General features: G+C 41.5%; 1 protein-coding gene across 1 annotated transcript in view; it reads left to right on the forward strand.

The window, feature by feature from the left end:
- gria3b (glutamate receptor, ionotropic, AMPA 3b) overlaps positions 1 to 7,158 on the forward strand; it is an 84,432-nt gene extending 77,274 nt beyond the window's left edge. Inside the window, 4 exon segments of the mRNA XM_008327323.3 lie at positions 1,117 to 1,364; positions 2,113 to 2,227; positions 6,192 to 6,439; positions 6,808 to 7,158. Coding sequence (XP_008325545.1) covers positions 1,117 to 1,364; positions 2,113 to 2,227; positions 6,192 to 6,437 — 609 coding nt within the window. The 3' untranslated portion in view covers positions 6,438 to 6,439; positions 6,808 to 7,158.
- Positions 7,159 to 13,040: the final 5,882 nt, after the last annotated feature.

Consider the following 13,040-nt stretch of genomic DNA (forward strand, 5'->3'; position numbering starts at 1 on the left):
CTCAGGGAAGCATCTTTGACAGATGTTGGACTATAAACAGCTTGTTCATGTAGCCCATTAGCAAACCCTTGGGCCAACAGTGGAGGCTTTGATTGGGCCTGTTCTTAAAAACCAGCCAACCACATCGTCAGTTTCCTGGCCCTCAGTGAAACATAGTGTTTGGATTAGGATCCATTCAGAGATTAGAAAGATTCATGCCAAAATACATCCAAATACACTCATTTGATTGATGAGGCCCGTGTCTCTCAGGTTCAACAGCCTCAGGATTCTGAAGGCAGGGGCCGTTAAAAAAAAAAAAAAGAAAGAAAGAAAAACCTCTCATACGTGTCTCTTGGTGTTGAGTTTCCTGTCTCAGTTTCCGCTTCCTGCTTCACTTCTGCTGCCTGTTCTGCACGTACCCTCGGTGCAGACCCTCTGTAGATTCATCATTAAATGACTGTAATTGACTCTGCATTAAATGAAGTCCATCAACCGCCGCTCTGATTCCGACTTCTACCTGTTCCTCTGATCTCCCTCTACAGGATAATTCAGAGCGTTTCAGTTTCGCAAAGAACTGATTTTAACACAAACCACATTAACAGAAGAGTTTGTGCTTTAACGAGTGAATGAAACAAACAATAAAAAAAAAATGGTACCTGAATGCACCTCGTGTGAGAGTTGCAACTTTGGCATGACGACACCATAATTTGTGTAATCCTGGCACTTTGGGTCTGTTGTTAAACGTCTTATTCTTATTATTTTATTTATTAATTTTACTTGATGTGCTGTGTCAACGTATACTTTCTCACTCTGATTGTTTCTTATCCTTGTGTACAATTCCAAGCTGCACCACACTGTACTGTTTACGTGAGTTAATTTATGTCAATGAAGAAAAATGGATTTTGTAAATTTTTGTACTTCATGATCTTAAAAAAAAGGCAACCTTTCCTCTGCAGTAGTTTGTGGAAGTATTTACAGATATCACACCGCTGCTTTCCAGGATGTCTATAAATACTTCATGACGGCAATTTTAAGGACGTGATCATTAAGCACAAAAATCCTCCAAACTCCATTAGGCACAGATTACACTGTGGTTTCTAAACTACTTCTTTTCTCCCCCTTTCTCCTCCTGCACAGCGATCCAAAATAGCAGTGTACGAGAAGATGTGGTCGTACATGAAATCTGCCGAACCCTCGGTGTTTGTTAAGACCACGCCCGATGGCGTAGCCCGGGTAAGAAAGTCGAAAGGCAAGTTTGCCTTTCTCCTCGAGTCCACCATGAATGAGTACATCGAGCAGCGGAAGCCGTGCGACACCATGAAAGTGGGCGGGAACCTGGACTCGAAAGGATACGGTGTGGCGACGCCCAAAGGCTCAGCATTAAGGTGGGTGGGATAATATAACAATATCATCCGTGTTGTTATAGTATTCCACCTACCCTGATGTCCTCTGTTGTCATTCTCTCCTCTTCTTCTTGTTTTTTATTGGACGCAGAGGTAACAGTAGAAAATGCATTTAAGAAGCGTAAAAGGCTAAAGAGTAACACTGAATGTTTTTTCATAGATGTTTTAAAGGTACTCTATCTTGCAGTAGGTCAACGCAGTAGAGATTTTAAGGTTAAAGCTAAGACTCGCGTCATATTTATGTCTCTCTTATTGTTGCCTTCTCTCTCTCCCTCAATCTCCCCCTCTGTCCCTAGTGCTGTCCTACCTGACTGTTGTGTTGTCACTTTTAATTTAACAGTTCAATGGTTTTTCAATTTAGCCTTTAAAAGCTGCGCTGCCATTTGTGACGAATGTTAATTGCATGATGTTTGTTGTTGTTACTTCTCTTCTCAATGACAAGTGTCCCCATCCCGCACACTTCAGTTTTAAACTACGTAACCCTTCATGCCACCTTTTCCAAGATTTAACACTGTCTGTATTTGATATCAGCCTTTCTTATCACAGCGTAGTCTTTAAATTTTAAAAGGAAAAAAACAATTTGTCTGATTAACAGATATCACCCTGAGCATAAGCTCCTGCTTTGACAGTGGTGGTCTCAGTACCTATTTTATGATGGTTAGTACTTTGCATCAGATTTTTTTTTAGGGACTTGTGCATTTTCTTACAAGTTATGTTTTATCGTTTCAAGAAATGCTGTTAACCTGGCAGTTTTAAAACTGAATGAGCAAGGCCTCTTGGACAAATTGAAAAACAAATGGTGGTACGACAAGGGAGAGTGCGGCAGCGGGGGAGGTGACTCCAAGGTCAGCCTCGATGTCACCAAAATCGGGTACCATAGTGCAGAGTAATCGGCAAGGCTGTTACGACGACCCAACCATAACCAGAGCAACTGTCCGTCCCAAACCACCTGCTGCTGCCTGAAGGCAGGACCAGAAGCAAATCAAGTGCCAGTCTGACCAGGCGTCTGAACAGCTCTGATCAAACTGTGGACGATTTGGTCTGCTTAACCAGAGAAACGTTCATCCAGTATCAAGGAATATAGTTTAGATTACCACCCAAGAAAGTTTGAGTTTGGTTTCTTTGTCTTTGGTAGGACAGGTCATTTAGTTTTGGCTGATTGGACAGGGAACCAGGGTCACATGGTGGAAGAGTGGTTAGTGCTTTTACCTTCCTACAAGAAAAGTCAATCGTCTATTGGTTTATTCCTGGTTCTGAATGGAGTTTGTATGTTATTTCTCTGAAGTTTGTAGGTTTATTCCAGGTACTTGCAGGTCCGGCCCTCACAGAAGGTTGCAGAGTTTTTGCCAGAAATAATTTTCCTTAATTTGTTCCACATTTCTCAGATTCGGGTTGTGTTTTCAGTTGAGTTCCGTGGACATTAGAAGCTTTAGCTGTGTGAAGCTTTAATGTGTTGACGGGGGGAAGGGACGGGGAGGGGGACCTGGACCTGGTACCAATATTTACTTTTGTACGTGTTTCTGTTGGCATGCCCTGAACCGATGCTCTGTGGTGAATTCAGCCGTCTCAGGTGCTGCCACTGATCTTTAGCATGTCCAGGTGTATTTCACAGTTAGCCTCTGGTTCCTGGCTTGTTTTTTTTACTCTCTAGGCCTCGGTGGAAAGACCTGATCAGGTGGAATAAAGCAGCCTGGAGCTGCTCTCGTTCCAAACAGCGCACACCGCTTGGCGCCGTTCCACTCACAGCACCGTGTTCCAACAGACAATAGGAGATGCACATAGCCATGTGCACGGTGTCAGGCACACCCACTCACACACAGTTAACACAGCTTTTTTCTGCCCTCAGGCACAACAGAGTGTAGCTTAGATTGAGTTTCAGACACCGAGCATGTTCCGGGGTAATTGCATTGTTAATCAATGTCTCTCTGAGCCAAGACAATGGTCTGGTCTTCACAGTCCGTTTCTTCAGATTGGCTATGAGGGATATACAGTGGTGTAATCTCCTTTCAGTGCATTATGCATTGCATGGATCCCCTTGGGGAACATTGTTCCCTGTGAGAAGTCAGGTCACTCATTTATCGATGCACTTCTTCTCTCGACACCAATCCGCCTTTCCCTCTCACAAAGCGATTGACCTGGAATCCCGACTGATGATTTTATTGACACTGGAAAATGTGATCTTTATCTGGCTCTATGATTGTTTTTTCTTCTCTAAAGTACTTTATGTACTCCAGAGTATGATAGTAATTCAGGTTGACATGCTGTATTGGTAGGTTATGATTGAATACTTAGCGATAACAAACGGCAAGAAAGAGAAGAGAGAGACGCTACAGGCGTGTGTGAGTGGGATTAGTCCACAGAGGAGTGGAACCCTGAGCGGTTTGATTAGGAAACACTCAACTGACACTAAGCTAGTGTCATTTTGTGAAGATAACATTTTTTTTATTTTTTTTTTGCTGAGCTACATTTAAATATGGCCCATGTTGAGTTCCTGGCTGGTTTGATCCCTGCTCTCTGGATACTGCAGTTCCTGCTGCCCCCATCTTGAAAAGGATAAAAAAATTTTTAAAAAAACTATATTGTTTGCAGATGACACTGACATCTCTGGAGAAAGGAAACCTGAAGAGGTGGAGGTTTACTTCAGCCAGAATACATGTAAACAAGACTGAGGCGAGTGAGACAATAAAGCTACCAGGAGTAGAGGTAGTAAAGATCGATGAGTTTGAAAACCTATGGTCAACTGTCCCGGGAAATGTAGAGTGCACAAAAGTGGTAAAGAAGAGGGTGAAGGCAGGGTGGAATGGATGGAGATGAGAGTCAGGGGTGATGTGTGATAGAAGAATAACAGGAATGTTGAAAAAGGAAGTTTTATTAGACAGTAGTGAGACCTGCTATGATGCATGGTTTAGAAGACGAGGAAGGTTAGGTGTTTAACTTTGGGAAAGTTAGTAGAGAACTCTGTTTTTTTTAACTGTGTTTAAAGCTGTTCAGAAAAGCCTGTGTCTGCCCCCACTTACCCTCCCCCCCAAAAAATGATAAGCCCTTAGTCCCTAATTATTTTTACAGACTTGCAGCCTGTACGTTTCTGTACCTGCTCGTCACCTGCTAACAGCGTCTGCCGATTACTCAAAGCGATACGGGTAGGCCCTGGCATTAGACTAGGGGTTACGAAGGTAATAGGTAGAATGCCTGCTCTCTGTGATGTTGACGTAGCCAGGGGCCCTGCTTTATCGCTTTGTTAAGTATGTAGTAGTTTAAAAGTTGAATAACATAAAATAACATAATATAATGTTATTTATGTTATTTCCCACGTGAAGAACTCCTGTAAACCTTGCAGTATTGAAACTCAGTGAACAAGGCATCTTAGACAAGCTGAAAAACAAATGGTGGTACGATAAGGGTGAATGTGGAACCAAGGACTCTGGAAGTAAGGTCAGTCGCTGCAGGTCTTTTGTACTGATTCCAAATTGCATTTTGACGTACTGTTCATATGCAAGACAAATTCTCTTTTCTAACATTTATAGAATACATTTTTTCATTTGCTACACATTTTTTTCTATCTTTCCTTTGTATTTTTTTTATTTTTAATTTTTTGCCACCGACTGTAATCCAGTTAATTGTGTGGCACAAAGATGGCACTGTTTCCCTGACTAACTTTTTTCTTTTGTATAACTGAATACGTTTCTTTTGATGCAGTAAAAATAAATGTTTTGTAAAAAAAAGAGTAATGATAACATTAAGGGGGATTTACCCAGAGTGCCTTTTCAGATGCACCATTCCTACTCAATCACAACAGTTAAAGTTGATGATCAATGCTATTTTTGCTCATTTTCACTCTTGACATCCATGATACTCTGACCATTATGCTACTGTTTCTATTTACCAAACACTTAATGAAAATTTGATTTATTTGTGTTGTTACTAGCTTGCACCCAGATGCGTCTATTAGGTTCCCTAACCTCCCGCGGTGTGACGAACGAGCAAAGCCTCATGGCCGTGAAGAGTTATTCAAATCCAACATCTCCGAGCAGCGAGTGTACCGTAGGGTGTCCTTCACGAGAAATAGAACTCCGAGGCTGTGTTTGCACATCGCGGGAAGTTGAGGAATGTAATAAACCCACTATTTAACCCTCTGAGACGCAGCAGCAGGTCATGGTGGGCGGAGCAGCGCGGTGCGGCGACATCTCCTCACTCATAGGGTTAAACTGCAAATAGTAAAACTCTAATGAACAAATTTTTAATGAATATGTTTGGTAGATAAGCAGCAGCAAAATGGTTGGATCAGTAGTGATTCTTTAGTAGAGCTATCATTCATCTATTATGGATTTGACTGTACTGTATGACAATGTTGCCATTAGAGTTATACGTACATGTCTGAAAGATGATATTTTTGACAAAAAAAAATGATAGGGATTTTCAGAGCTGTTGACCTACGCGATACTGACCAGCTTCCTAACATGGTCAAGAAGAGACATAAGATTTAGTTCAGGGAAGTGTCAAGTCTACATTCACCAGCAGACAGAGTAATGAAAGTTGGAATTTTTTTTTATAAAAATAGAAAAGATTGTTTGAATATATCAGTAAACAGGATATTTAGAGTAGTAGAATTTAGACAGACTGCACGTAAAGTGAATGTTTCTAGCAGTACTTTGTAGCCTTCAACATTTTGTAGCATTAGTTTTTAGCGTTTTTACATCTGACAGTGAGGCCACAGTTTGTGAGGTTCAGTGTGTAGGACATAGGCTGTGTTTTCTTCTGTAGACCTGGCTCCACTGCACGTCCCTTAACTCCGTTTGTACTTTCCCTCAGGACAAGACAAGTGCTCTCAGTCTGAGCAATGTGGCGGGTGTCTTCTATATTCTGGTTGGAGGGCTAGGGCTGGCCATGATGGTGGCTCTGATAGAGTTCTGTTATAAATCACGACAAGAAACCAAACGGCTGAAATTGGCCAAGAATGCCCAAAATTTTAAGCCTGCTCCCCCGACCAACACCCAGAACTTTGCCACATACAGAGAAGGCTACAATGTGTACGGAACCGAGAGCGTAAAGATCTAGAGGTAAGTAGACGGAAACCCCCGCAGAACGAGGAGACATGTTCTGCGATAGTCATACCTTGTTGTTGTTGTTGTTGTGAAGCCGCAGTTTGTGATGATCATTGTTGTCTTGTTGGAAGCCGCTGTTTGTGATGATCATTGTTGTCTTGTTGGAGGCGTTTCAAGCTTTTTTTTTTGCATCTATCACGTTTGTGTAAGAGATGTCTTAGTTCTTCAAATTAGGAAATCCTTAGAAATGATACCATCTTATACCATGTTCATCCTAACATGGAAAGTCACCACATCACTGAATGTTGTCTGTCCAATTTCAGATTTCATGTTCCCAGCCGCACACCTGACCACGATTGTCTCCTCTCCCTTTGTCGACACAGGTTGTGGCAACACTTTGATTGGTCCTTACGACTGTGACTAAACATATACAGTACTGAAGGACAAGATCACGGGGGATTAAGTTCCAGAGCCAAATCCTTTGTATGTTGACACAGCATGATAATCTGCAATGATGACACGACTGGACTGGTCACGTGAAGAACCGATTGCGGTTCCTTCCTCTCAGTGCCTTATGGAACTCTGTGTCCAAACCAACGCAACTCATTCACAGTGATGTTGCTTTTTCTTTGCTTGAGACTCATACGAAACAGAAGAATGGTGCAGTGATTTCACCGTATATTTATATATGTACATATACACCTACATGTACATGTATACATATATATGAACGACAGAAACTAAAGCCATCATTTGCAACCCTAAGCACATTTTGAAGTGCCAGAACGACGACAAATCTTAAGGGACAAGCGTCCAATTGGTTTCTTGAAATCTGCGCCGATCAAATCGCGCATCGTCCTCCAGCTGCCTCATTTTCGCCGACCTGGCCACATGTGTCCACATACGTTTATGAGATCCGCTCAGTGCACTGTAACACACCGGTTATTCGACCACAGCTTTTATACTGCTGTAAGTCCCTCACGGTGACCTCGGAGGTGACCTCATTTGTGTGAAACGAAGACATTTCAGCCCAAAAAAAATGACCGAGAGTGTGTTGTTTGTACTCCAAACTCTGGTGCTGCTGCCACTGTCTCCTGAAGGTTCCACGGGACTCATGAAGATGAGAAGATGATCTGGTTGGGCTTTTTGCGCACTCCACAGCCAGGTCATATTTCGCACTTCCAATACTGCCAAGAGTGTGTTTTGTATGACGAATTGTGTATAAAGATGAGAATCATGCTTGGTTTAAAACAAAAAAAGAGAGAAAATCATGACAAGTCAAGTTAATTCATATTGTTTGTAAAATATCAAAACGACTCACGGACGTCGGCTGAGAATTTCCCTGAAGTCTTCTGTACATGAGAACAAAAAACAAAACAAAAAAAACACAAAAACAACATGAATTCAACTGTAGATGAACTGCAATCCAATTAAGGGATAACAGTAATGGCTTTTAAACGGTAGTATTTTTGGATTACCTTAATGTTTCCTTTTACAACTGCACATTTTACGATGAGCTGTGCTTTTAATTTCCTTCATGAGCATTTCAGTGTTTGGTGACTTCACTTAGTTAAATGGAAAATATACTGACTATGACTACAAGGGAAAATAGATTTGTTACAGGTTATACGGAGCGGGGTGGGGGGGTCCTGACACTTAGCACATTTCAATGACTGCTGTGATAATTTCCTCCTGAAAAGACTGTGATTCCATGGGGAGCAATCTGCGTAACCATAACCTGAAACTATGGTCAGATAGTTTTATATATTTAAAACAAACAAAAAAAAGAATATTTAAAGAGAAGAAAAACTGTGTACATTTAGCTAAATGAGAATTATTTATATTACACAATAAAAAAGATGGTTTCCCGCTCTTTTATTCATTTCTTTTCTATAAGAAATTGCATGTGGATTACGCGATGCTTGACGAGCGCTGCTCCTCACAAACCTCGACCATAGGTTAACTTTTTAGAAAAATCCCTGACCTGATTACTCTTTTGTAATTCAGATTCACTTATTAATTTTACTTTATTTCTTTTTTTTTTTTTTTTTATGTAAACCACACCTTAAGCCGAAACAAAGAATCACCAGGCGAAGTAGTGGGAACAAAAGACCATGATCATCATCTTCTGAACCTCCTGAATGAGGCGCTGTACATACAGAATTTTAATACATTTTGTAAATAAATTGTACAGAAAGGGATGTGTTGTTTTTGTTGTTGTTGTTGTTGTTGTTGTTGTTGGCGTCGTCGTCGGTTCAAGTGTGTGCGGTTTTTCTCTATAGCTGGGATTAACACGGCGTGCTTAACTCCAGTATCAGCGCCCCCTGCAGACAAATACACAAACATTGAGGTTTTATTTTTGTAATGGTCTGCTATTGAGCCGTTAGTCATTGGAAGTATCTGTGCATGTGTTGGATCAATAGTCATCGCCATCTGCTTCACCCCAGCTCTCCTGCTGTGCATCCACTGATTGAAGGCTTCATTGACAGCTTCATCGTCCTCCGCTGCTCCCTCTGTCTTCACAGGACGCTCGCTGACTTGATCAATAATGTATTATTATAACCACAAAGTGCTTACCAAGCAAACTGCACACGCGCCGTTCGTGTGGTTTCCAAGACAAATGCCCTTTTTTTTTACTTGTTTAAGCAGAAATCTGAAAAGATCAAAACTATATTTCCCTGACGATTCGACGAAGGGCAGTAAAGTGCGCATCAGCGTTAATGCCCTGATTAACCCCTCGCTGCAGGTGCATATATATATATATATATATATGCTTCCCTATAGATCAGCCGGACAATGTGCAATTTTACTGGTCTCTGGGCTGCATTCAGAGCTGAAATGAATTCCTCCTTTTCAGATATCGTCACGACTCCGGAACTGCCGGACCTGATCCAATCCCAACACTACTGTCATTTATAACATTGTTATTTAAAATCAATAGATTCTGCTACATTAGCATACAAGCTCTTTTGCTAGTCGTAAAGTTGTTTCTACGACTAAACTGTTTTGCATTTCAACAGCTCTAAATCTGTGCCGAAGCAGAAAACCTGAATATATATATACATATATATACGTACATATATGTATATATATACAATATATGTATCTGTGTATGTGTATATGTATAAATATAAATATATACTATATATGCATTTGTGTATGTAAGTAGTACACATATAGTAGTGTACATATACATACTGTATGTGTGTATTTATACATATATATGTACGTATATATATATAAATACACTTCATGTTAATTAACAAACTAAAGGACTGTGTGTTGGTGTGTTGTGCACGTTGCTGTGTGCGTGTGTGTTTTCATCACAGACTCCATAATTCCGTATCATATTTACTGCAGCTCTCTCGGAGCACTGCCTCTCCCTCTATGAACTGCTACTGTACAATTCAAATGTGCCGTTTCTGACAGAGCTTGAAAGGATATTTCTTTTTTTTTTGTTCTTCCTTTGCTCCACTGCCTCTCCTTTTGTCATTCCTTTTTATCTCTCCTTTCTCCCCCTCCTCCTCCCAGCCTGGACCGCTTTCAAACAGAAACAAGACGATGTGGAGAAAGATGTTCTCATAGATGGTGCTGCAGTGCAGCACGCGATGCTCTTGAGAATATTCTCTGGAATTAGTTTAGTCATCTCATAAAGTGGATTACACCAAGTTCCAGTATTTATGCCCCAAGAATAGGAACAAAAACAACAGGCAACGAGCAAGTGCAGGGGAGACAGAGGTGGACGGGAGAGGAGGTGGGAGGAATGGGACCTTTCATTCAGAGAACAGATCTGCCAAATCAGAATGGCAGAAGAGGACATTTCCATTCTTACGGGGGACAAATAATGTTCCCCCGCTGCGTCATCACACATCTTTTCGTGGCTGGAAAAGTCAATCAGCTCTAACATGAGCCGCTGAGGCGACAACGTGCCGGTGTGTTGGTGTGTGTGCGTCTGGGAAAAAGGGAGAGAAAAGGCTAGAAAGAGAGGAGGACGTATCGTGGGGAGGGTACTCTGATTACAGCCATTGAGGAGAAGGGGGAAAAGCTCTCTGCTTGACTGGCTCCATCACTGCAGCGTTGGGCCCTGGTCCACCTTGTGTCTCTATTCAAGGACACAATGAATGAACGGCTTTTCAACAGGATTGTTCTTTTCCCCTCGTCCGTTCACTTTTGGCTTAAGTGCACCTGAATGGACCTAGACAGATTATATGACATTAGTCAGCCCTCCAGCCCTGGAACACGTCTGTGCTTTTCTCTGATGCAGCTATACTTGTGTGGACAAAAAAATATATGCTTTTGTTTGGGGGACATTTTTCAGATTCTCACAGAATGAGGGAGTTCTTCGAGGTTCAAGATTTTGTTTGCAGCTGGGCAAAAAATAGCATTAGATTAGAGTCAAAATAAGAATAGGGATTAGGAATTTGTTGATAATTGTAAGAGTAAGGGGCCATTGTGTCAGTGTGAAGTGCACCAAAAGGGTGCTTGTGTGTGTGAATGTGTGTCAGAGAATGGGAGTGAATGAGTGAGTGAGGGTGAGAGAGGGAGTTAAGAAATAAAGAGGTCATAAAGTGAGTGAGGGTGAGAGAGGGAAGGGAGTTAAGAAATAAAGAGGTCATAAACAGACTTTTGACATCAGTGCCTTTTCCACCATTTATTGCAATTTCTGCCTGGCATACTTCCCCGCGTTGCTTTGTAGCGCCGTTCCAAACTAGCGGTGGATTGTGCTCTTTGAAGCAGTAACGGCAGAGATGACAGAGATGTCGAGAAATTACACATGGAGTTCATATGTGGAAGGACTGGGGCCGTGTGTAAAAGTGTGAAATATGAAAAGAAAATAACACAGAAACGCCAGGAACAATCTGCTCCGGATAAAAGATCGGATAAACCTAGAACATCAAACTTAACGGCCTCGTACGGAAAGGTTTACATCTGTCATAATTCGTGTCGTCGTCAGCAGTGTGTGCAAAACACCGTCTCTGCAGATGGCCAGACATCTGGATGTGATTGGTGTTCCCAGACATACAAATATTATCATGCTTGTTGAGGAGATTTTCAAAGTCTATTAGATCGATAAGTTCAAGATTTCAGTCATTTAACTCCGCCGTCACATGGCTAGGCTAAACCATTAGCATAACAGCTAACATATCTGGCTCTTTACAGCACGTTGTAACACAAGGTGACGCACAACACAATTAATAATGATTGTACCACGGATGGTTATTGGGCTAGTTTTAGCGGAACCTGTTGGAATCTGATTCCAAAACAATATTTTTTAGTTTTTTTTTGTTTGTTTGTTTGTTTTTACACAATTTGAGAATCGTTGCCATATATTTTTTTCAATACTGTATTTCTAAGTCACTTGGACAATACTGCAACTGATCTGATATATAGAACCGTTGGTGTGATTTAAAGCTAGCTAGCAGCAGATTTCTCCGCAGCCGTGACCAAATGTGAACGCTCAAGAACTCTAATGTGACTTTGAACAACGTAATCACCAGCACAGACTGTAGATGTGCCAGGGCCAACATCTGCAGAGACCGCTGTCCTCCTGGGAGCTCTGTGCACTTCAGACTGCTGGAGTGTGGAGTTGATTGGGAAATGAGTCCTTTGATATACCAAGCACAGGCAGTCAACTGCGGTGCACACACCTGGAACGCCTCAAACTCCAAAGTGAGGTCAGGTAAAAAGGCATGCGGCACCACACCAAACCTGCTGAAAAAACACGCCAACATCGATTCAACACCAGTACATGTACAGTGTACACCTTCGTACTCGGGTTTTACCAGTTGCTCGTCTTTGCGGTGTCAGCCTGACGGATTAACGTGCCGTATCACGAAGCACGCCGAGTCACAAGTGGATTAAAGAAAAAGTCTGCTTTTAGACTTTTTCATTTCCCTTCGCCTTTCCGCAGTGACACCCAGATTGTGATTTTCCTATTCTCATTTCCAGCCAGGGAGAGCGAAGCTTGAGCTCAGGGAGGTTTTTATAGAAGATGTTGTTCCTTCAGAATGTCCTGCGGCTGCATTCCACTATTGATTGTTGAGGCGCTGTAGAGAAAATGGTGCCTGTTCCTCCAGAGGTGAGACATTTCTCAGGATTCAGAGCAGATGAAATGGATGAAGCGGGACTAGCTTTTCTGTTACTTCTTAATGCTAAGCTAACGGCTGATCTTGACCTGAATTTTGAAGTACCCATCCAGGATATATAACAGTAATTACCAGCCAGTGATTCTGACAAATTCTGGTTGGAGAAATGTCTTCTCTCATCTAACGTTGGTGTATTTTGTATCCCAACAGTGAACTGTTCTTTTGTGTTCTGTTCTTCTTTTGAATTTTGCACAATGTAAAAAGCGAAGAACCAGGATTCTTTAATGAATATGATGAAAAAATATATCTTTCTGTGAACTTTAGCCACTGCTTCTTTCTTGGATGAATGCACCTTTTATTTCTTAATAACCAAGTTAGATTACTGATGAAAGAACCTTCCTTTTACGTTTATTTCTCTCCCTTCAACCTGAGGCTTTGGAGAGGAATCGGTTTTTGTTGAAAGGTGAATTTTGTCTTTGTTTTCTCAGAAAAAAATTAATGATGGTGGCACAACAGTATTATCACTTTCC

This window comes from Cynoglossus semilaevis, chromosome 15 (assembly GCF_000523025.1).
Source record: "Cynoglossus semilaevis isolate Cse_v1.0 chromosome 15, Cse_v1.0, whole genome shotgun sequence".
NCBI classification, from domain to species: domain Eukaryota; kingdom Metazoa; phylum Chordata; class Actinopteri; order Pleuronectiformes; family Cynoglossidae; genus Cynoglossus; species Cynoglossus semilaevis.